Here is a 24,287-nt window from a genome sequence, read left to right on the forward strand (position 1 = left end):
CTCCAAACTTCGCGATCCCTTACCAAAACTTTGGTCCCTTGAAAATGAACCCTCAATTGGTGATAAAGAGTTCCCTCCTTAAATCGGAGCACTAATTGTGCGTTCACCCGAGAGAACTCTCTGCTCACCAAACTTCGTCCCTAATTAACTTTTCTTAATCTTTCCTTTATCTTTTCCATGCACATTAATTGAATTATTAAATTACTTTATTTAATTTTCACTTAACATCTTTTTAATTAATTAATTACATTTTAAACTCATGCACGCATTATGCAATTAATTATATCTTTATTAAATTCACTTGTTTTATCTTTTTACTTAATTTCTTATATTTTAATCTCATGCGTACATATGCGATCTAATTTTTTTTAATAAATTAATATATTTTTACTTTTTAATTTATTTTCGAAACTTAATTGATAAAATATTTATTAACTTAAACAATAATAATATTTAGCATTTATTTAAAAATGAACTCTAAATATATTATTATTAAATTAAATAAATATTACCACATTCTAAATTTATTCTTATAACTTTTATCTTCAATTTTAAAAAAAAAAAATTTCCAATTAAATATTAAAATATCATAATAATTTTTCACTAAATTAAATCATTAATTTAATCTTTTAATTAAACTTAATTAATAGATAATTTACCAAAGGCTCATAAAATAAAATATGAAAACCCATCATAGAAAAACACATACAAAATTAAACTAAAGGGTTATAATCACATATTAACATCATCCGACACATTCAGAGGGTACACAACTCAGATACTTGTCCTAATTTTCTAGGACAAATGGCTCAAAGGTTTAGGATTTGTACTTAAGAATTTATCTCCGATCTCTTACCATTGAGATAATGAGATAGGGTATGCTCATCCTAACAATTCAAGGAAGTTGATACCTAGTACTTGCAACTTGCATAAAATCCACACATGTACAAACACAATATTCTAAGCTAAACAGGCAATGGCAAGAAGTGGTGCATCATGTAGATCCTGACTAGTAGGTGACTACGACTCCCTTCCTTAACCACATTAGAAACACCATACATAAAAAAAACATACACGCACACCATACGCATGCATTATGGGGTAAGTATCCATAAGAAAACACATAATAATCCATCTAACTAATCATCATCAATAATTGAAAACACTATAATAATCATCATGCATAAGTGACGTATAGAGTACCAAGTAATCTCATCATAAAATCAACTAAATCTGAAACAATATCTAAAAATTTCAAAATAATGCTACTATTCATCGAGCATAAAATAGGCCTAAAAGAGTTTAGCAATAATAATAAAATGCAAACTAGGAGTAGCCACCACACACACACACTATTTTTAATAACATTTACATTAATAATGAATGGATGTCAATGATTTTATAATATATTTATTTTGTAATATAACAAAAAAAATTACAAGTTATTTGGTCAATAAGCTCTAAATGTACACATATTATGACTATTTTCAATAAATAAATCCTATTTGTTATCTTATAAACATAAAATAAATAACAATAATTTATACTTGACATTTATTATGGTTTCTTATAATAAATGTCTTTAAAAAACATGTAGTGTAGTGATCAAAAGTGTTTGAATTGAAAGTGAAATGTTGTGTATTCAAATCTTATAACATCTTATTATACTTTCAAATTCAAAATATAGGGTAGTTATTTTAATTGAACAACTAAAATAAATATATAGTGCAATGTTTACTTTGTAAAGATTGTGAGTTCAAAACATATTGTACTTGATACTATTGCATTCACTTTGTCTAATCGTTCAATTAATTTGAACTAATAGAAACACTTCATTTTTTTCACTTCCTAAATAATTACAGTTTGTATAATGTTCAAATTTGTATTTTTATTTATTTTTAAATTAAAAAATATGTATTTGCACTCTCATTGATTCAAACCAATTTGTGTTATAGGGACGTTTTTAAAACTATTTAAACTATATGGTTGGAAAATAATTAGATTTTTTTATTTTCTATATTCTACTACACATATGTTAAACTTCGGAATAATTTTTTATTTACACATTGTATTAATAAATACCATTTTTATCTTTATGTTTCTTTATAAGAACAAATTTTAAAATTGTAATACCCAATATAATTATTTTAAAGAAAATTATATTTTTAATTTACTCTCTAAATACATTAGATCATCAAACATGATAAAAAAAAAAAAAATGAATAGTGAGAACACAATTATTTTTTAAAATTTCACTCCCCACTCAATCTTGGTTAGGTTCTCTATCTTTTCTATATTCTACTACACAAATATTAAATAAGGGAATTGTTGTTTAACATATTTTAAAAATGTAACACATTACTCTCTTTTTTATCGGTAAGAAGGTAAGAAGCTGAAGCTAATATTAATTATTGTGTTGTAGTTTATTATTATTATGATTAATTATTAAGTGTGAGCACGAGTAGATTCAAACCCAAGACCTGTTTGATAAGAGACTCACAATTTACCGTTGTGTTCTAGGCTCTTGCCTAATAAATACAGTACTTCATTAAAGATAATAAAGAATATTAAATGAATACTTAGATCACAATTTATTTTTTAATCCAGTAAAAACTCAATATTATTTTTAAAAATATCAATTTTCCTTATTAGAAAACAATAATATGTTTTAGTAACATAAATGTTTGACTTTTGATTCATTTGAATTCAAAGAAAAATAATTAATTTTAAATTAATACACACCAAAAAAAAGTTGTAGTTGGATATTGGAGTTAATGATCTAATTTCATGAAATCTTTAAAATAAATTATCTATAGTATAATCTATAGTAAATGTTACAAATGATTTATAATTAACAAAGGGTTAAAGACTTATTTTAATGATCCAATAGTGTTAGTGTTTAATACAAAAGCATGACAAATTTTAACTACTTATATTTAATGTTATACTTACAATTTATTACATATTAACTTCTTTTTATTTCACTTTTTATAATAATTTTTTAAAGTTTTTAAATAATAAATAATAAATATACCATAAATCATATTAAAAATATTCATATAAAATTTGAGTGGTTGTTCAATCTCACAAAGTCCAACACTAAAGTAGTATTTTTTGTAATTTTTTTCTATTTATATATTCAACTTATGAAAAAATAATATATTAGTATTTGTGAACACATGAATTATATTACATTTAAAATATTATAAAATCAGTTTATATTCAATAAGGACAATACAAATACAATTAACTATAAGACAAGTACAAGCCACTACGTGGCACTTGTTACTTTTAAGTCTAAACCAGATGCATTGCCAAAGAGAGTGGTGGTGGGCAAAATTTTATTTTGAATTATTCAAAATCTTTTCCTAAGAAATAGAAGCCCCTAATTTGTAGGAAGTAAGTGGAAAAGGGGTGGGACTATTTCTTGCCACTTGTCAAACATTTGAATTTTATACTTTTAGTTAAAAATAATTTTATGAGAAATTAATTCTTTTACTTAATTTTTTATTTATTTTCCTTCAATTTTGGAGCAGCTTGAATATAAAATATTTCATGAGACCCTAATTTTAAAATTTGGCTCTATTTTATAGGAAGCCCCCTTTCGTAAGACCTCAGAACTTTGAAAATGAGCTAGTGTATCCTCGTCTGAGATTTTGGCACAATTGGTGTTGATTGAAATAAGTAGAATATATCGTTGATAGATAAATGTATAAAGATACATAAATAAGTTGTAAACTAAAAGCCAAATAGTAGTGCCACTACCTCTTTGAAAGAATACATGAGAATAACTTATTAGACAACAGCCTAAATGATGGTATTCAAATATGTTGAGAGGCATGACAAAAAACAAAAATATCAAAAACAAATCATAGAAATTGTAAAATCTTTCTAAGTGTAAGAGCGCAAAAATTTATAGCATGCTTTAAGGAAGAAGGAGTGGGATATGTGGACTGTAAGAATAGTTCCAACAATGTGGCATTCTCAATAAATAGATTAACGACTCAATGAATAGATTAATGAGGAAGGTAGGAGGGGTTTTTCGCTTTGCTAGGGTTTCTTGCTTCATGCGATCTTTCAACCTTTTGTGTACTGCTTTTCATCTAAACTTTCCCTCTAGTAGATCCACTTGTCACACTGCATTTACTATGGGAGTTTTTTAGGCTAGGATATAATGGCTCTGGCTAGTGGTGAACCGGTTGTTTCTGGTGTTCACACCGTTGCTTTAGTCTGCCATGGTGCCTCCATAGAAAAAACATCCGCACAAATTTGTCTCGAAGGTTTTTCACGAGGTAATCCTGACATTATCCTTCCTTTGCAAGAATTTGATGCTGCATGTGATTGGTTAGAATAGCACACCTTGATAGGTTATTTTGTGGGTAGGACTCCCCCTGAAGCTATGCTCCTAGAATGGGTTAACAAGAGAAGGACTCCTCATGGAGTCCACCTTGACGCTGTGCAATTTTTATTTTTATTTTTGCTTTACTAACCCTTTGCCGGAAAACGCGGTCTTTAACAATGGACCATGGTCTATGCATTCTTCCTTGCTTGTTTTTCAAAAATGGTCACAAGACTTCATAGTCTTGGATGATAAAAAGCTTAGGGTTCCTGTATGGGTCAAGTTCCCAAGTTTACCCCTGCCTTGCTGGCCTTTCATTGAGTCCATTGCCAAAACCCTTGGCAAAGTTGTCACCAAGGAGCCTAAGAAATTCTTCAATACCCGCTCATAATGACGCATTTACATAGAGGTGGATATTTCCAAGGATTTCAAGGATTCTGTGAAAATTTGGATTGGGACTAAAACCTTCTCTCAGAACATTCTTTACTTGAACCTCCCCAACACCTTTTATAGGTGCTAGTCTGCAAAATACAAGATCAAGGATTGCCCTCTAGCTACACCTAGGTTCAAGCCCATGTCTAAAGAGGCACCTGTCAAATAGGTTGAAGGGAAAAAAGAAGAATGGGTTACTGTTGAGCGTAAGGACAAGGCTCCCTCAAATCCCTTGCCCCCCAAGAAGTCCTACGCTGCGGTCACTGTGGTTCCTCCTACCCCTACAGGAGCGTCAATTCTAACCAGCGTAGGGATGTAGGCAACAGAAAAAGGAACTGCTTTCGAAGTTTTGCAGGTTTCAAACCCTACTGGTTTGCAGGGGATTACGATAGCCACTAGGGTTTCTACCTTGGTTACAGTGTGAACTCCTCTTTTTGCCTCTTCCATAGCACCACTAATGACACGACATTCTTGCAATCATCCTAGATGTGTGGAGATAAAAGAGGTGAAATGTCAGGCTATAAGTCCGGAGGGTTTTCCATCTGACTTCAGCCATGTTTCTACCTTCTTGCAGAATAACTACTCCTCTCTTGAGGACGAAGATGATATGGAAGAGTTCTCATGAACTTCCTATCATGGAATGTTCGAGGTCTCACAGACCTCTTCAAAAAGTATTATGTTTGGGATGTCCATCATAGACTTGGTAATTTAGATTTTCTCTATCTGCAAGAAGTTAAATTTTTTGGTTTCATGCTTGCTTTGGCATGCCATGTAATTTGGCAGGATGGCGTGATATTTTCTTCCCAGCATGAAGCTGGCCGAGGTGGTGTAGTTACTCTCCTATCACCTCACCTTCATTCTGTTATTATTTCGCATGGTTGTAACCCCATGCATAGAATTATTTGGCTTTTTCTTTCCATTAACAATCATTCTTTTGGAGTCATTAATGTTTATGCTTCCAATGATGCTAGGGAAAGATCTTAGATGTGGGCTTGGCTGGCTGAAAACTTGCCTACAACTACTTAGGTTATGTGTGGGGACTTTAATATTGTTGAAGTGGCATTTGACAAAGATGACATTCTACATTTTCACTGGACAGCTGAGGAAAGACAAGCCTGGTATTACATGCACAATAAATTGGGCCTTTTTGATCCCAATACCAACCACCACCATAGATAGTGGGGTTTGGCACACTTGGTCCAACTTTCAAGCTAGATCTAACTACATATTAAAATGCCTTGATCATGCTATGATCACTGGGAAATATTTTTTCTCTTTTTCTAAGGATCGAGATTTGCTTGTCATTCTCCTGCTAGATGTGATGTTATCTGACCACTACCTCATTTATTTTGTCATTTCTTGGCAAACAACTATCCCAAAGGTGGCCAAGTCTCAATTCTTCGTCAACACGTCTGTGTTGATGCATGCTTCTACCATTTTGCACATCCTACGTGTTTGGAACTTGGAGCCACGTCCACATTCTCAAAGCGGTTGGATTCAATGGTGGAATGATGCCATTACTAGAACTACTTGGTTCTTGTGCATTTATGGTTGACAATTGGCTATGTTCCGTAAACGGTCATATGAAGTCAGCATGCTTGCCCTCAAAAAATCCTCTGAGGCCCTCACCCTCAACCCCTTTGATGTGGACTTGCAAGTTTAGCTTACCAAACTTGACCATGACAAACAAATTGCTGATAATTATGTTGTGTGGGGAGCCCAAATCAAAGCCCATCTCCACTAGTTGGAGGTCGGCGACAAAGCCTCGAAAGAGTTTTTTTCAGGCTCTTCATGCTCATCATACCTCTATTGGGATTAAAAAAATAAAACAAGGAAATGTTGTTCTGTCTAGTCTCCTTGCCATCTTGCAAGCTTTTGTTCAACACTATGAGAACATGTTTGCTTCGTAGCGAAATTCGGTTTCTCAAGAGGAAGCTCTCAAAAAGGTGTATTTATGTTACTTCAAACCATCTAGTAGCTAAGAAAAACACTTTTTGTGAGAAACTTCTTTCCCTCCAAGACTTTAAAGAGGTAGTCTACACCATGGCAGATGACAAGTCCCCTAGGTGTGATGGGTTCCCTTGTGAATTCTACAAACACCTTTGGGAGCATATAGGTCTTGATCTACACAAAGTTAATCTTGAAGCCTATCACTCTAAAAGCTTAGGAGCTATTATAAACAAAGGAAATATCAAATTCATACCTAAAGCTGGTGATCCAGAGGATATATGTAATTGGAGACCCATTACCCTTCTAAATGTGTCATACAAGATCATTGCCAAGGCACTCTCTCTCAAAATCAAGCACATGTTGCTCTTAATTGTGCGACCACAGTAAACTGGATTCATCATGTCCAAATATATTCTTGACAACATCATTGCTATCTGGGAGGGAATGGAATGGGCTCGCAAGTCCAATAAGAAGGCCATCTTTTTAAAGATAGATTTTGCTAAAGCCTTTGATCGCATTGAATGACCCTTCATCTTGGCTATGCTCTAGGATTTGGGTTTTCGCCCCAACTTCCTCCAGTCCATGGAGATGCTCTTTGCAAATGCTAATGCTTGAATTACTATCAACAATTCACAATCGGAGGCTTTTGGAACTTTTTTCGTTCCATCAAACAAGGTTGTCCGCGAGCTCCTGCACTTTATGTCCTTGCTATGGAAGGTTTTTGATATTTACTTGTGCATTCTATTTCCTCAGGACTAGTTCGTGAAATTTCCTTGCCTGAATCATCCTCCCAATTAGTCAATGGACACTTTGCTAATGATTCTTTTCTCACTCTTTTAGAGGATGAAGAAAACATCAATAATACTTTAAGTTTCCTGGACACCTCTTGTCAAGCTTCTGGTTCTGCTATTCAATGGCATAAAATGCTCTACTTCCACTAGTCCTTTCTACCAGCTCCACCTTGGCTCAGCCAGTTTGAGTGGAAATGGGTTGCTCACAGAGAAATCTTCTACTTTCTTGGCATTCATTTTGCATTCCAGGCATCGCTTGTGGAACTTTGGAATGGTGTGCTGGCTAAGATTAGCAAAAAGCTCGACTACTGGATCGCAAAGCCACTCTCCTTTGCAGGAAAATTTGAGATTTTCTCTAAGATTCTTGCAGCCACTCATATGTATTACTCCTCTTGTTGGGCTCCATCCAAAGCTTCTTACATGAAGCTAGAAAGATTGCTCAAGAATTTTCTCTGGACCTCTAGCTTTGATCACCATGGCTTTCACAGAGAGGCCTGGGATTTCTGTTGTCTCCCAAAAGATTTTGGTGGTCTTGGCTTGCTTTCCACTCAGAGACAAGTTCTTTCTCTTTGTGCAAAATGGATTATTAGGGCTCTCTCAGGAGATGAAGCTTGGAAGATTCTGGTTTGGCACTGCATTTCTTCTAGCTTCCCTGTCAACAGGCCTGCTTGGAAGGGGATTGGTTTCCAAACCCTTCTCATTATGCATGAGCCTGTCATCATTCAAAGCTCCTTCGTCATCAAGAGCATTTGGAAAGCCTAGGATGTTGTTAAACCTTAGCTTTGATGGGCTGGAGATGAATTTTGCAATGGCCTCTCCTTGAATCAACATAACATATGGTGGTCTCCCCTATTCGCCATTCAAGGTACTCCACTCGCCAAGACTCAAGGGGCCAGTGCTCTACATTTTTTCAAACATGGCATCAAAACTCCTAAGGACCTCTTTTCACGTGTCACCATGAGTTTCAGGACCTAGGAAGATATGCAAGTACAATACCGCCTTATCCACTCAGACCAGTAGACTTTTTACCTTCTGCTTTCTTTCATCCCTGTTCACTTAGTCTATAAAGTGGGGATTCAATCTATTTGCCCTTAGTGGCTTGATTGGAGGTGGTTTCCTGCCACTCCTTTTTCTAATTACAAGCCAAGTTTGGGCTGTAGGTGGCTTTCGCCTCATCTTCCCATGGTGGATACGCTAAACCATAGATGGCATTTGCAATCTTCCCTTTCTTAATGGAGAAAACGCTTTGACACCATATGCTATAACTGAACCCAAGATTGCACATTTTTCTTGGTGCCTGGCCTTCCAAGGTTTTCCCCTGGGGCCTCGGCTCAAACACATTTGGGTTCCTGACCCTAGATGCCCCTTTTTCGGACAACCAGAGTCTTTCTTGCATATTTTTTGGTTCTGCAAGCATGCTTAGAATTATTGGCACTGGATTCATATTTTTTCAAGCCATTCAGACTTGAGTCTTTCTCTTAGCATATGATGTTATTGGGTGACCCTCCTAGATTTCCTCAGAAGTTTACCTAGATTTGGCATACCTTTAGGCTGAAGATCTTGTTTTCTCTATGGAAAGATAGGAATGTTGTTCTTTTCACACACAGTTTTTTGGATGTTAACATTGCTATGTATACTAAGGCATGCATTTGTAATAATGTAATTATGCAAATTCAGGTGCAAGCTAATAAAGTTTCACTCGAAGTTGATCACCTGTAGGAGCTACTCAATCACTGGGGCAATGCACCTTGTACTATTGCCAAAGTTCCTCCAGATGCCTCAGTGGAGATCTTGATGCACCACGACCACCATCCTTGGTGCCACTCCTCTAGCCACTACTCGCACACCTCGTGCTCCTAGGCTTCCCACTGCCACTCTACCAATGGTGGTGATGGCAGATGGAGGCGCTGCTCAGCTTCCCCACCCCGTGGTGGTACCGGTTGGTCCCTGGCTCCTCCTCTTGGTTGTCATCATGCACGCTCAGGGAAGTGGCCTCACCTATACCTGGCGATTTCTCCTCCGTAGCTTGAGGTTAAAGATGCAGAGGCTGCCACTGTTGCTGCTACTGGTGATGATGGCTGGACTGTTCCCAGCCTGCCCCCCAATCCTAAAGATGATCCACCACCCTCTGTCGGCACTGCTTTGGTATCCTAAGGTTGCCTTATATGTTTTTCTTTTATGAATAGTTTCTGATTCCAGCTGTGGCCGTGTTTTTAGTCTGGCTTTGACTGTTTGAACTCTTTCGCGGGGTGATATTGTATCCCCTGACCCCTTTTTTGTGAATTGTAAACTGAGTATATTTTACTAATAGAAAAGGCCACTATTCATCAAAAAATGAACAGATTAACTGTTCCTGCTGACGTGTACTCTTATTGTTGGAACAAACATGTAGAGGAACCGTTGCCCCAAATGCGAATCTCTCCACCATTATCTTTAATTTGGGCGCCAAACAGAAGAATTCCTTAACACTTCTAGTGCCATTATTTTAACACCAGATCAGGATTCACAACACTTGAAGGTATAATGCTTCAGCTCTATGCCCTTTCATTAAAATCTGGTCCAAGTTTCTCTTTTTTGAGTTCTTGGAGCTTTATTTCCTCCTTGCTTTTCAATGGCAGACAAAACCTCTGAAGCCATGAATGTGCACTTTCTCATAAATACTAAAAATCAGCGCATCGTATATGCGGAGGCTGGTAAAAAGTTTGTTGATTTTCTCTTCAGTTTTCTTCCTATGCCCATCGGATTTGTACTCAGATTGCTATCTGAATCCCAATCTGAATATGGTGCAAGAGTTGGCTCTGTCTCCAATCTCTATCATAGCATTGAAAAGCTGCCCTTTCTGTTTATGGGCACCGACAAATCCCAGCTGCTTGACCCCAAATTTATTACTTGCTACTCTAATAACTCTCTCAGGATTGATGGTGGAAATTATTACGTCCGTTGTTATATGTCGAGTAATACAGCCTTAACTCACAATATCAGCTCTAACAACACTGATAGATGTATCTGCGGGTGTTATATCAATCACCTCGTTCAGTTGCGGCAGAATACCAATAATGTCAACCAGGCCAGCGGAAGCAGTAGCAGCCAAACTGCAGGTCAAGTGAATGGCGGTTATGTGAAGGAGATGATTACATTTATCATAACTGATGATCTCAAGATAATAGGGAGTTCAACGATCACTAGCATAACGTTGCTCAATCAGCTCAACATCAAAGATTTAACAGATCTTCAAGAGCGCAATGCAATTGTTGATCGCAGCAAGGTTAGGGGTTCAATTAGTTGTATTCAGTTTTGCTTGGGTATACGCATCGCTGCATTTGATAAGAAAATAATAAATTTTGATTAAATAAAGGAAGGCGGCCAAAACTGTAGGGATTTAATTTTGTTACAATTGAGTAATTTAATCAAATCTTTATAATATTGTTAAACTTTTACAGGCTCTCGAGATTCTAAGGGCATCTTTGGTTTCAACAACTGTGTTGAATGATGTCTTCAGAGCCGAGTTTTCTGTGTCAGAAAAGGTAAAGTTTATTTAAAATTTCTTGATTACAGGGAGATGAAATTCATCTTCAGCTTCGTTAAACACTTGCTTGATATCTTATTTTCTAAGTTGCCGATTCGGGTTCGGGGACGGGTTCGGGTTCGGGGTTCGGTTCGTGGGTTCGGGCAATTTTTTTTTCCCCATTTGGGTTCGTGGGTGGGTTCGTTAGTGTGTATATATATATATATATATATATATATATATATATATATATATATATATATATATATATATATATATATATATATATATATATATGCAAAAAAAATATAAACTCATATAGTTGTAAAAGTAAAACTGAGTCATTCCATAGTATGAATATATCAATGTTACTTGATTATTGATCAATGCCAAATGTCAAAGATAAACATTAAATACTCACTCATTAATCTATGCTAATGTTGTAAATAAAATCATACATTGAATTACTAAAATGCAAAATGGAATTTCAAAACATAGACTACTTCATCAGATTGATAGATAATAAATTATGACTTAATAAAGTTTGAAACTGTGAAACATAGTGATAAATCATAAATGACTCAATGAGTCAATGACAAATGTTTAAACATAGTTTATCAAAGATGCAAATGCCCTTCAAGGGTCAAATGGGTCATCAAAATATGAGGGATCAATGGCTTCATCCTCATCTATATCATTGACATTTTCCACATCATTGGAACCCAAACCGGTTCCACTAGCCCCAGATGCAGCCACATCCTCCTCCTCGTCCTCCTCAACATCTAGCAAGGCAATTCTAGATATATCTTGGACAGTCATATCCAAGTTAGAAGTCTCAGGTAGTACATCCCACAACTTCTCTGGTCCCTTCTTATATCCTGGATCCTTGCGTGATAAGAGGCGCCAGTTGTTGTGAATAAATACCAAGTCCTCTGCTTTCTTTGAACCCAACCGGTTACGCTTCACTGAGTGGATAAAGGAGTATGTACTCCAATTCCGCTCAGCAGCAGAAGAGCTTGCAACCTAGAGAGACAACCAACAAATTTTAAAAAATTAGCTAAGTAATTTTACAATACAATAGGAATTTAAGAGTGCTAATTCGACAAGCTAAGTAGCCATAAGAAAAGGAAAAAAAACTTAAATACATACTTGTGACAAGATCTTAATGGCAAGAGGTTGGAGGTACAGGTAACTTTCCCCATGTAAGTACCACCATCCAATGGCATCCAATTTACTTTGGTCATTGATTGCATCAGGCTCTGCATTTTTGCTTGAGACAAAATCAACAAACTCTCTCCTAACATTTGATGCCACATCAGGATCACTAAAGAGCCTGTTAAGTGCCCTCTTATACCCAGCAGCAACTTCAGGATCTCTATATGGTGCCACTCTACCAGGAATCGCAAGTATCTCACTGCTATAATATCTAGGAGAAAGTGCATATGCCAAGAGGTGCAAAGGTGTAGTCATCTTGTTCCAACGATGTAGAACAATTTTCTCCACCTTAGTGTACAAGGTATCAGGATCCTGCTCTCTCCTCTGAATGACCTGGGATGTCAAATGATGTACATGTAAGTTATCTTGATGTAGTGTTAATAACTTAATTAAAATCAAAAATCAAAATCTCTCAATAAACAAGGATAAAGTATTGTATAAAAATTTAAACTTACTGATTTCATTCTTTCTAGCATAGAGTCCATGGCATCATATATGTTTCCCAAACAAGGCTCATCCGTGTCGGCATACCGAAGCATAGACATGATGGGCTCGGTGAGTTCTAATGCATATTCCACCCTATTCCAAAAATTATCACTCAAGATCAAATCCTTTACAGTTTTGGCCTTTTCTGTATCAGCTTGCTTCCATCCACCCCATTTGTTGCTAATAACCATTTGACCCAATGCCTCTTTCACCCTCACAAGTCGTCTAAGGACGATTGTGTGTGAAGCAAACCTTGTTTCAGCAACCTATTACCATGTTAATTCAAATTGTAAGTTAATATGATAAGTTGATAACACAAAAATTTAAGAATATGTATTAAATTTTGTAAAGTATGACACAAAAATTAATATGATAAATGAAGCTAAATAAAGTTTAAAATTTACCTTCAATAATTCCAAGCGGGAGAAAGTTCTGAAAATTGCTTGTGACATATGGTGGTTTGTCACAAACATTTGGATCTGCTCACCCTCCTCATACACATTTTTCATCCATTCAATTTGGCTGCCCATTGTTTTCATCACCAAGTTCAAGGTGTGGACAGTGCATGGTGTCCAAAAGATATGCTCATATCGTGCTTCTACCAAAGCACCTGCAGCCTTACAAACTTTAGCATTGTCCGTTATTACTTGGACAACATTGTCAACTCCCACGGACTCTATGGATTCAATGAGAAGTTGGGCAATAAAATTTGCATCCTTTACTTGCCCTTCACAATCAACCGCCTTCAAAAACATTGCCCCCTTGGGGCAAACAGCAATCACATTTATTAAAGGACGGTTTTTGCAATCTTTCCATCCATCAGAGACAATGCTCACCCCCGTTTGGATCCAAGAATCTCTTATTGGTTTGAGGAGGTTTTCTACATTCTTTCTCTCCTTATGCAATATGGTGGTTCTCAACTTTTCATATCCAGGGGATTGGTAACCATGAGGTGCATCATTTATTGCTTTCACCATCTCTCTCCAATAAGGGGATCTCACTAGATTGAATGAAACACCATTTGTAATGAGGCAACGCCCAACCTTTATATCAGCAATTTCTCTCTTGTCATTTTCAAATGCCGTATCTAATGGGCCTCTCTTGCGGGATGCGGGTGTTTCTATTTCATCTTCATCCATAGATGGGGTAGGTATGAAGGGATGTGGTTTACTAATTGTTTGAGAGGGTGGTGTTGGTGGTATTTGCTTTGACTTATCTTTTTTTACCTTTGACACTAACCTATCAGCCTCTTCTTGTTCTTTTAACATGCCTGCTATTTGAGGAGCTGACAACCCTTTTTTACCTCCCTCTGGGGGCCCCTCACACATGGAAATCCCTTGACCTGGTGGACCTATCAAATGATGTTTAACCCGGAAATAGGAGCTTCTATATTGGTTTTGGCAAAAATTGCATTTCCATATATACCCTCCCCCACCAGCACATTGCTCAATTCTTGTTGTATACTTCCACAAAGGAGAGCCTTTATCAATTTTAAATCTTTGGGATCCCACCCCACCCACTGAACCCTGACTACTCATTCTTGGATTCTTGCAATCTATAAAAACAAATTTAAAAAAATATTTCAAAACTTATACAAAACTTGATAAAAATTTAGAACAATAAATATAAAAAATTTAAAAAACTAAAAACAAACTATGAAAGAAGCAAAAGGAAGGATCAAATGCATACCTGGAACACTCAACACTGATTATTTGAAGGATTTGAAACTCCACAAATAATCTCTACAACCTTCTCTTCAAACTTGCAAAATGGCCACACCAAAATGAGAGAGCAAAATGACAAAGCAAATGAGAGATTAGATGAATGAAATGCATCTAATAGGCCTTACTTTAGGGTTTGGCAAAAAAAATAATGAAAAAAACATTATTTTATTGCTTTTTTGGGCCACTTTTTGGCCCCACCTGCCGCGGGTCCGCCCGGATTCGCCCGGGTCCGCGACCGGTCCAGGCAGGGTCCGCATTTTGGCCTGCGGGTCCTCCCGGGTCCGTGCAAGCACGGACCCGGGAGGACCCGCAGGCCAAAATGCGGACCCTGCCCGGACCGGTCGCGGACCCGGGCTCGGATCCGGACCCGAATGAATCCGGACCCGGACCCGAGCTCCAGGGTGCGAATCCGGTAACTTAGCTTATTTTGTGTTAAACCCTTGTATGGTGTTGCAGGCGTCTATTGAAGAATGAGAAAATGGATATCACGAGGTTAGAGTTGCAACGTTTGCAATACTACAAAAATTCAATCATGCTAATAATAATCTGATTTATTTACAGTTATGAAATTTTTTAATCTGCTTCAACAGTTCTACCTATTTAATAATTTATAGTCTTGTTTGTACGAATTGAGAAGAAATTGGTCAGTTTTTATAGGCATACTGATATAAACAGATTTTCCATAAATGTAACAGACTCTGCATGTTCTTTATATTATTATCTCTACCTTTTCTGGCAGAGATTAATGGGTTCAACTTGTGGAGCGGTTTTCCACATCTATTTTCAAATTGGCTTTAGAGTACTTTTAAAGTTGGTTGCTTATTAATATTTTATTAATATAATTTCTTGTTGAATTTTTCCTTTTATAATTGGTTGTTTTCTTTGAATTTGCTCATGTGCAATTAACCACATGCCTACCAAACGAATCTGTTAAATGCTTATTCTCCTTTCCGCTTTATGCAATATAAAACCCACGTGTTACTTAGCAAATAGCGAAGATGCTTTTGTATATTTGCTCCTCTACGTTAGAACAAGCACGTATATTCAGGTTGTTAGTGTGTATATTCAGGGTGTTAGTGTCCATAGCGATTCAATCCCTATTATAGCACAGGCCCATTTACATTGCTTGGGTTCCATCAATAATTTAGGATTTCTATTGAACGATATTGACAGGTATCGGTCATTGCATTCGTATTCTTGCATCCTTGATCGGGAATAATTATAATGGTGTTTGACTATAATTAATGTCCGTTTCACTGTATTTGCTTTAGATAACTCATTCTTGTGAGAAATATAAGTTAAAAATTTATATCTCACAACTTTAACTCAAAAATCTTTGTCAGAAAGCTAGAGCTTTAACCTTTCAACCAAACTTGTCGAATGCAATGAATAGAAGAGGAAGATAGATTCAAGTATGCTTGCTTGCTTTCTATTCAATCTTTCATTAAACTATTACAAAATCTGTGAGCATTTGGCTTCAACCAGAAAACTCTAAAATAACCCTAAATTGGTAAAAATTCAAACAACTTTAATACCTCAAAACTTTAAACCTACAACTCTAATGGCTGCATACAATGGTGCCTGGAGCAATCACTGCTTCAACAAGACAAGTTCAACAATAATAAACTTATAGAGAGAACAAGGGAAACATGTGCAACTGCAGGCACAAACTTCTTTTCTTCTTCCTTTTTCTGTTCTGCTCTGCAACTACTGATCTGTTGAATATGCTTGAACTTACTGAATGAATGAATAAACATTGCTTTTGTCACATTCCATTTTCCCCCTCTTTTTTTATTTCAAAAATCTCACCTACCGTATTTATGTTTTTGTCTGTTCTAGACGTCAGAGGTGGTAGGTGAGTGTTTGGCTCTAGGGGCCAATGTCGACTACTGCATTAAATATTCCAACACTCCCCCTTTGTCTTGAGCCAAACAAACAAGGATCAATGCTGATCCAAATCAATTACACCAAGACACTCTCTTAGGTGTACAAAAGATCCAATGCCTAAAGGCTTAGTAAAAATGTCTGCTAGCTGCTACTCAGACTTGCAAAATTCCATCATGATATCCCTATTCTCCACCAACTATCTGACGAACTGATATTTGATCTCAATATGCTTGCTTCTCCCACGGAAGACTGGATTCTTGAACAATGCAATTGATGAGATGTTGTCACAATAAATTGTGGTTCCATCCTTTTGCCTTTCATTCAAATCTGTCAAGATCCTCCTTATCCAAATTGCTTAACATGCTACTGCATTTGCTGCTATGTATTCAGCCTCTGCTGTAGATTAAGCAACAATGGTTTGCTTCTTGGATGCCTATGAAATTGCACCCGATCCCATGTGAAACATGTATCCGAAAGTGCTCTTCCTATCATCTAAACTTCTAGCCCAATCACTATCAGTATAACCTACCAACTTAAATTCATTTGATGTAGTATATAAAATTCTAAATTCATTGGTACCTTTCACATACCTTAGGATCCTCTTTCCCGCTTGCCAGTGGGAATCCTTTGGTGTTTCCATAAATCTAAAAATTAAACTTGCTGCATGCATTAGGTCTGGCCGAGTTGCAGTCAAATATATTAGACTTCCAACCATACTCTTGTATAATGTTGGATCCACTCTCTTGCTAGAGTCTTCCTTGCTCAATTTCAGACCTACTGTTGTTGGTGTGGGGGCTGCCTTACTATTCTGCATTTTAAATCTCTCCAAGATCTGCCCTGCATATTTTTCTTGAGAGATGAAGATGTCATTATGCATTTGTTTTACTTCTATGCCTAGAAAGTATTTCAGGAGACCTAGGTCTGTCATTTCAAATTCACTTTTCATGGCCTCTTTAAACTCACCAATTAGAGCCTTGTCATTTTCAGTAAAAGATAAGTCATCTACATACAAGACAACCATCAATACATTACCATTTGTTGCCTTGATGTAAAAAGTGGGCTCACCATTGCTTTTGCTAAAGCCATTGCTCATCAAATATGAGTCAATCCTGCTGTACCATGCCCGTGGAGCTTGCTTGAGCCCATAAAAAGCTCTCTTCAATCTATATACTTTTTGTTCTTCACCTACAACTTCATAACTAGGTGGCTGCTCCACATATACTTCTTCTTTCAATACACCATTTAGGAAGGCGGACTTCACATCCATTTGAAATAACTTTCACTTGTGCCAAGCTGCAATTGCTATGACAACACGCATGATTTTCATTCTTGCAACTGGTGCATATGTCTCATCATAATCTCTTCCATACTGTTGTTTGTAGCCCTTGACTACCAGCCTTGCTTTATGCCTATCAATTTTTCCTTCAACATTACATTTGGCTTATAGACCCATTTCACTCCAATCACTTGCTTCTTGAGAGGCAATTTAGTTAGCTCTCATATCTCATTTCTTTCTATAGCATCTATCTCCTTATCCATGGCTTTACACCATTTCTTCTCTTTGATTGCTTCTTCAAAATATATTGGATCACTATGAGAAAATAATGCAAAATCAACACTCTCATCATAATCTTCATACCTTTCATCTTGGTATATCTCCCTAAGACTTTTAGTCTTTCTTGGTAATAGGGAGGAGAGTGTGGGATCAGAATATTCACTACTGTTGCATTGTCGACTAGCTCGATCTTCACTGGTACTTGGTACTGACACTCGTTCATGCCTATAAGAGCTCGGCAATGTCTTAATTTTCTTGCGTTTTCTTCTATTTGCTCCTTCTTCTTGATGTTCGTCAGTGTCTTCTTCACTCATAATTGGCACTTTACTAGAAGTGCTTGGTGACTCATTAATTGAACCATACCAAGACTGATTTTCAAGAAATTTCACATCTCTTGAAAGAGTCATCTTGTTGTTCAATGGGTCATACAATCTGTATTCCTTTGATTCTGAGTTGTACCCTGTGAAGATGCACTTTACACCTTTGTCATCCAATTTATGCCTTTTTTCTTTAGGCACATGTGCATATGCAACACATCCAAACACCCTTAGGTGTTCAACTATCCATCTTCCTCATGACCATTCTTCCATTGGAATTTTGTCATGGACTGCCTTTGTAGGACACCTATTAATTAGCTAAACTATTGTTGCCACAACCTCTCCCCAAAATTCAGTTCGGAGACCTTTCTCTTTCATCATGCTCCTTGCCATTTCAACAATGGTCCTATTCTTTCTTTCAGCCACTCCATTTTGTTGTGGTGTGTAGCTGGTTGTGAGCTCTTTCTTTATGCCATGTTTCCTTCAAAAATTTACAAAAGAATTGGAGGTATACTCCCCTCCTCTATCTGATCTTAGGACTTTGATGTAGTGTCCACATTCTCTTTTAGCCTCGGCTTTAAATTCTAAAAATTTATCAAATGCTTCAGATTTATTTTTTAAGAAATACACCCATGTCCTACGACTAAAATCATCAATAAATTTCATGAAATAAGTACTCCCCCAAATGGAAGTAACTTGCATAGGACCGACTAGGTCAGTATGCACTAACTCTAATGGATATCTAGCCCTCCTAGAATTTTTAGAATTAAAGGGAAGCCTATGTTGCTTACCCAAAATACAAGCCTCACACTTGTCACATGAATTCCCTATGCGTGGCAAACCTTCTACCATTCTTTTATTTGACAATAAATTTAAACCAGCATAGCCAAGGTGACCATACCTGAGGTGCCATAGCCGTGAGGGGTCTTCAATCACACTCCTTAGAGCTAATTGTGTGGGAGGTGCAGCACCAACTTGAGATGAGAAACATGTCTCTATCTTCAAGGGAAACATTTTGTTCTTTGTCATTTGAACTGCTGTGAGTAAGTTCTTGCTCCCATCCTTTTCATTGATGACACACTTGTCATTCTCCATCAGCACCTTGTATCCATTTTGAATGAGCTGACCAATGCTCATCAAATTGTGCTTCATACCAGGGGCGAAATACACATTTTGTATTTCCTTCTTCTCACCTTTCTTGGTGCGGACCATAATAGATCTTTTGCCCACAACTCGTAGGGTTCCATTGTTACCCATCTTAATTTCTGATTTGAAACTCGTGTCAATGAATGAAAATAAGGTTTCATTACCACTCATGTGGTTGCTACATCCACTGTTGAGATACCAAACCTCAGGGCTTCCTTCTTCACCAACATTACACATGATTATGGTAGTGGCATTATTTCCACTTCCCTGACTGATCATTTTGCTTCTTCCAGCATTCATTTGCATAATGCCCATATTTTAGATAGTAGTAGCATTCTAAATTACTCTTATTTGAGTTGTATTTTTTCTTACCTCCTCTTGAAGTATTTTGTGAGATACTTGCTCCATCTGCTCTTCTTGAGATTTTTGCTGCAGCATTCCTTTGTCCTCCATTACCTCGGCCTCTACCTCTAGAGTTTCTACCTGAGCTATTTCTTCCTCTCCCCCTTCCTCTTGGATTTGACTGAGCCTTGAATGCTTGCTCTTGGGAAGAAGAAGATGTAGATCTATTGATCCTATGCTCATGGGTTTGAAGTGTACCCATTAACTCATCCATTGTCAAAACAGTGAGGTCTTTTGCCTCTTCTATAGTCATGACCAAATTGTCATATTTATGAAGTAAACTCCTCAATATCTTTTCCACTATCCTCTGCTCTTGATAATCTTCTCCATTTGACTTCAATTGGTTAATCACATTGGAGGTCCTTGAACTAAAATCTGCAACTAATTCATTTTCCTTCATCTGAAGGTTCTCAAACTCCCTCCTTATGTTCTGTAACTTTACAGTGCGGACTTTATCAGTCCCCTTGAAGTTTGTTTCAAGGATATCCCATGCTTCCTTTGCATAATTTGCTGCTACAATATTTGGAAATACTATCTCTGTCATTGCTACTTCAATAAGACTTAATGCCTTTGCATCTTTCCTCCTTGACTCTTTCAAATGAGTCTTTTGTGCATTTGTGAGGGTAGCATACTGAGTTGGATCAGTCATATCATTGAATCTATTAACAACAAACTCCCACAAATCATTTGCAACCATAATGATTTTCATTTTATTTGCCCATGATCATAATTTTTCCCATTAAAGGGTGGTGGCTGCTGCCATATCTAACCTGCATCTCCTACCATGTCAAATATCCCAAGAAAACAAATGCCCTAACTCACTATGGAGGTGGGGCCTCAAAGCTCTGATACCATGTGAGAAATATAAGTTAAAAGTTTATATCTCACAACCCTAACTCAAAAATCTTTGCTCAGCACATGAAGGTGCCAAGTGCCAGTTTTACTCGGCACATGAAGGTGCCAAGTGCCAATTTTGGTCAGCACCTAAAGGTGTCAAGTGCCAGAAAGAAAAAATAGGTGCCAAGTGACAAACAGAAAATAGGTGTCGAGTTAGCTCGGCACAAGGAATCCGAGTAAGCTTGCCACACAAAAGGCAATGCTCGGCCACAATGAAATTCTCGGCACCAATGTATGCCAAGTGAGCTCGGCTCCAATTAAGATTTATAATTTAGAAAATATTAACAAAAAAGAGGATACTGAGTGTTCTGTTTCAAACTAAAAATATTATAACTTAAAGAAATTCAACGTGAATGCTTTCACCATTAAAACCAAAAAGCCAAAGCTTTAACCTTTCAACCAAACTTGTTGAATGCAATGAATAGAAGAGGAAGATAGATTCAAGTATGCCTGCTTGCTTTCTATTCAATCTTTCATTAAACTATTAAAAAGTCTGGGAGCATTCAGCTTCAACCAGAAAACTCTAAAATAACCCTAAATTGGTAAAACTTCAAACAACTGTAATACCTCAAAAATTTAAACCTGCAACTCTAATGGCTGCATACAATGATGCCTGGAGCAATCACTGCTTCAACAAGACAAGTTCAACAATAATTAACTTATAGAGAGAACAGGGGAAACACGTGCAACTGCAGGCACAAACTTATTTTCTTCTTCCTTTTTTTGCTCTGCTCGGCAACTACTGATCTACTAAATACGCTTGAACTTACTGAATGAATGAATAAACATTCCTTTTGTCACATTCCATTTTTCCCCTCTTTTCTGATTTCAAAAATCTCACCCACCGTATTTATGTTTCTGTCTGTTATGGACGTCAGAGGTGGTAGGTGAGCATTTGGCTCTAGGGGCAAACGTCAACTGTTGCATTAAATATTCCAACAATCCTAGATATCAATTCATTTCAGTTGAGGATAAAATACATTTTCCTTTGATCATAGAATACAACGCCCTCATAATTCAATACGTTCTCAAAAACCTTAAATTTAGTTCCACTGGAGATCCATTTTTTAATTCATTTGATTACCGTCAAAACATTTTAATTCTTTAAAATCAATATGAGAATGCACTCGGTTATCATCTACTATAAATCATTATGGAATCTGTCTAGATTGAAGGGAATGTATGATAATTGTAAGGCTACATTATTAGCCAATCAAATATATATATAGAGAGACTGTGTTTGTAAGTTAAGGAAAAAAATTGTGAAACTTTTACAAACTTTTATATTGAGAAATCAAGGAGTGCTCAACTTTTTCAACACAATAAAATTTACAAATTTCTTTGTATGACAAGTTGTATCTCTCTGTGAATGTAGAATTTTGCTTGGAGAGATTTGAGCCTAAAAGTTCTAAAGTGACATATGTACCCTTTGCAATATGAGTCTTACCATTTCATACAAAACAATTCTTTTTAACCTATTTACATACTTAAAAAATATTTTGTAGAGAACAGTTGGCTAGATTTGTGATGTTTATAGTCTTTTCTCATTAACTTTCTTATAATTTCTCCATCGACTATATTACTAGACATTTATAGATTTTTATGTAAGCATCAGATCTATATCAAATCATTGTGGATCTTGAGTGAAAGTATAATATTTTAGCATTTGAAGATGTAAAGAGTTTGATATAAATGATTAATAAAAATAGAGTTGTTAGCACTTAGATGTGTTGAATTATATTTCTTTGTGAATTTCTATGTTCATTTTCACTTCATCCACCTCCAACAAGTGCTATCAAGGCAGACGTTAATTAAAAATCCTATCACCATTTTTGATAGATGAAGCTAATCAAGGTTACTAGTCAATCATTTCACCAATTGTGATAAATGTAATAGGGAAGTTAATCAAGAGATACATACAAAAGTTTGGTAGTCACTATTTAAGATTTGCGATAGCAAAGTAGATATCACAAAGAGGATTGGTGATGAAGTTTGAGGAGTTTCAAAGCATTAAGGTGCTTACATATTTTGCCAAAACATCAAAGAGATCAATTGACACCACTTGTAGCAACAAAGTATTGAATTGATACCACTGCAGAAAGATGAAGTTATTGAAGTAGACCAAGCCTAGCTACTAATATAAGAAAGATCAAATGAATATGGGAAGCAACAATGATAAGACATCTTAGCTTATGTAGATATGGACTTCAACACATCTTATGTTAGGAACAAGTGTATATTATAACATTCTTATAACATTCAAATGTATAGTTCCTTTCGTACATTCTTTTCTTAGTTAGAAGTAGTGTGATCACCCGATCCATTGGATTGGGTGATCTCAACTTTCACTAGTTCCACTATTGAATGCTTCTCCCTTCTTTTTCTAAGTTTTGTTCATCTAGCTCCTTGCCAAATCTCAATAGTTTTTTCACCTTTTTTTTTCATTGCTAGGTGTTGGTGATCTGATTTTACAATTTATGCTCAAGTGACCATTCTTATGACAAAAATAGCAAACTACACTTCCATTGATTCAACTCTTATATTTGCCTCTAAAATGTGTCCTAAAACAATTTTTTGCAATATGTCCATATTCACCACAATAATGAAAACTATAACATGTCTTGTAATCCCAATTGTAGGAATGATCTTGTTTGGATGTATTTCCTTGCATTTTGGTTGTCCAATTAGGTTTTGCCTTATATCTCTATTCATGTGCCTTATGGCCATACTTATGACAATTATGGCAATATCCTTCAAATATAGGTACAACAGGTGTGTTATTGGTCTTTGATATACATTCTTGTGCTTGATATCCATGTTTGTTATATGGTTAAAGTAATGTCAACTGAATTTAGGCTTGGGATTGGAGTTACCAATCTTGATCTTGCAGATTTTTGTTGTATGTCCTAGTTTCCCACAATGATATCATATGGGTTTGTTGATTTTTGGCTTTGCATTCCTTCATTCTCCACTCTTTGATGATTCATCTTCTTTAGTAGGTGATAGGTTCTTGGTATAGCCTAGTCTAGAGGTGTCACTAGATCTTCTTTGTGTTCTCATTAGTTTCAAAAAGTATCGTGCGACTTCATTATGTTTAAGTTCTAATTGTCCTGGTAGACATGCATGCAAAATTAACAATATCAAATTTTCACAATCCATTCGTAATGCAAGTTCATTTTAGATTTTATTGTGTGTGTTTTTTAGCATCATCATTTCATATCACTCTCTGTAATCCATCATCAGCTGGATGAGAGAGTGCAAGATGCATGCAAAATGTCAAATTATAGGTAAGGCATGTAAACTGTTTTATAGAACGCCTCAAAGAAATGTGGTCTCTTTAACTTGCACCACAGACTAACACTAAAGCATTAGTAAGGTGGAGTCGACAAGGTTCAAGAAGAGGAAACAACTGTAGAAGAAGAAAGTGTTTTTCCTTGTTGGTTAGGTCTCTCCAGTTGTTGGTGATCCCAAAAACCTTTGATCTAGCTGAGATAAATAGTCCAAAATGTTCTAATGAAACTTTAAAGGTACTAGTGGAAGACTTTAGCAAGCATAGGTTCACATGCCTGAAATTATCAAAACAAGCATTGTCATCAGACCAAATGTGTCCAATACAGTTATTTCAAGCTTGATGATGAAGA

The 24,287-nt window shown here is 36.2% G+C and overlaps 2 protein-coding genes across 2 annotated transcripts; one reads left to right on the forward strand and one right to left on the reverse strand.

Moving 5' to 3' along the window:
• Positions 1–10,123: 10,123 nt before the first annotated feature.
• LOC149572352 (uncharacterized) lies at positions 10,124–11,051 on the forward strand. The gene is made up of 2 exons (XM_089815816.1): positions 10,124–10,777; positions 10,953–11,051. The coding sequence occupies exons 1-2, from the start codon at positions 10,124–10,126 to the stop codon at positions 11,049–11,051; spliced, it is 753 nt and encodes a 250-aa protein (XP_089671942.1).
• A 478-nt stretch (positions 11,052–11,529) lies between these two features.
• Positions 11,530–13,858, reverse strand: LOC149572353 (uncharacterized). Its single transcript, XM_089813542.1, has 4 exons — positions 13,123–13,858; positions 12,688–12,984; positions 12,167–12,565; positions 11,530–12,040 (listed from the first exon to the last, which is right to left on the reverse strand). Exons 1-4 carry the CDS (start codon positions 13,855–13,857, stop codon positions 11,654–11,656), a joined length of 1,818 nt encoding a protein of 605 aa, XP_089669668.1. The 5' UTR covers position 13,858; the 3' UTR covers positions 11,530–11,653.
• Between the last annotated feature and the right edge of the window lie 10,429 nt (positions 13,859–24,287).

The sequence above is a fragment of the Cupressus sempervirens genome, chromosome 2 (assembly GCF_028749045.1).
Source record: "Cupressus sempervirens isolate cs-2001-9-10 chromosome 2, ASM2874904v1, whole genome shotgun sequence".
NCBI lineage: Eukaryota > Viridiplantae > Streptophyta > Pinopsida > Cupressales > Cupressaceae > Cupressus > Cupressus sempervirens.

What these genes read in the sequence shown, in the direction of transcription:
- LOC149572352 (XM_089815816.1), top strand. Translation starts at nt 10,124, where the DNA reads ATGGCAGACAAAACCTCTGAAGCCATGAATGTGCACTTTCTCATAAAT. An exon ending in CAATTGTTGATCGCAGCAAG is followed by an intron (nt 10,778 to 10,952) that starts GTTAGGGGTTCA and finishes AAACTTTTACAG; the next exon opens with GCTCTCGAGATTCTAAGGGC.
- LOC149572353 (XM_089813542.1), bottom strand. Translation starts at nt 13,857, where the DNA reads ATGGATGAAGATGAAATAGAAACACCCGCATCCCGCAAGAGAGGCCCA. An exon ending in CCCGCTTGGAATTATTGAAG is followed by an intron (nt 12,985 to 13,122) that starts GTAAATTTTAAA and finishes ACATGGTAATAG; the next exon opens with GTTGCTGAAACAAGGTTTGC. An exon ending in TGCTAGAAAGAATGAAATCA is followed by an intron (nt 12,566 to 12,687) that starts GTAAGTTTAAAT and finishes TTGACATCCCAG; the next exon opens with GTCATTCAGAGGAGAGAGCA.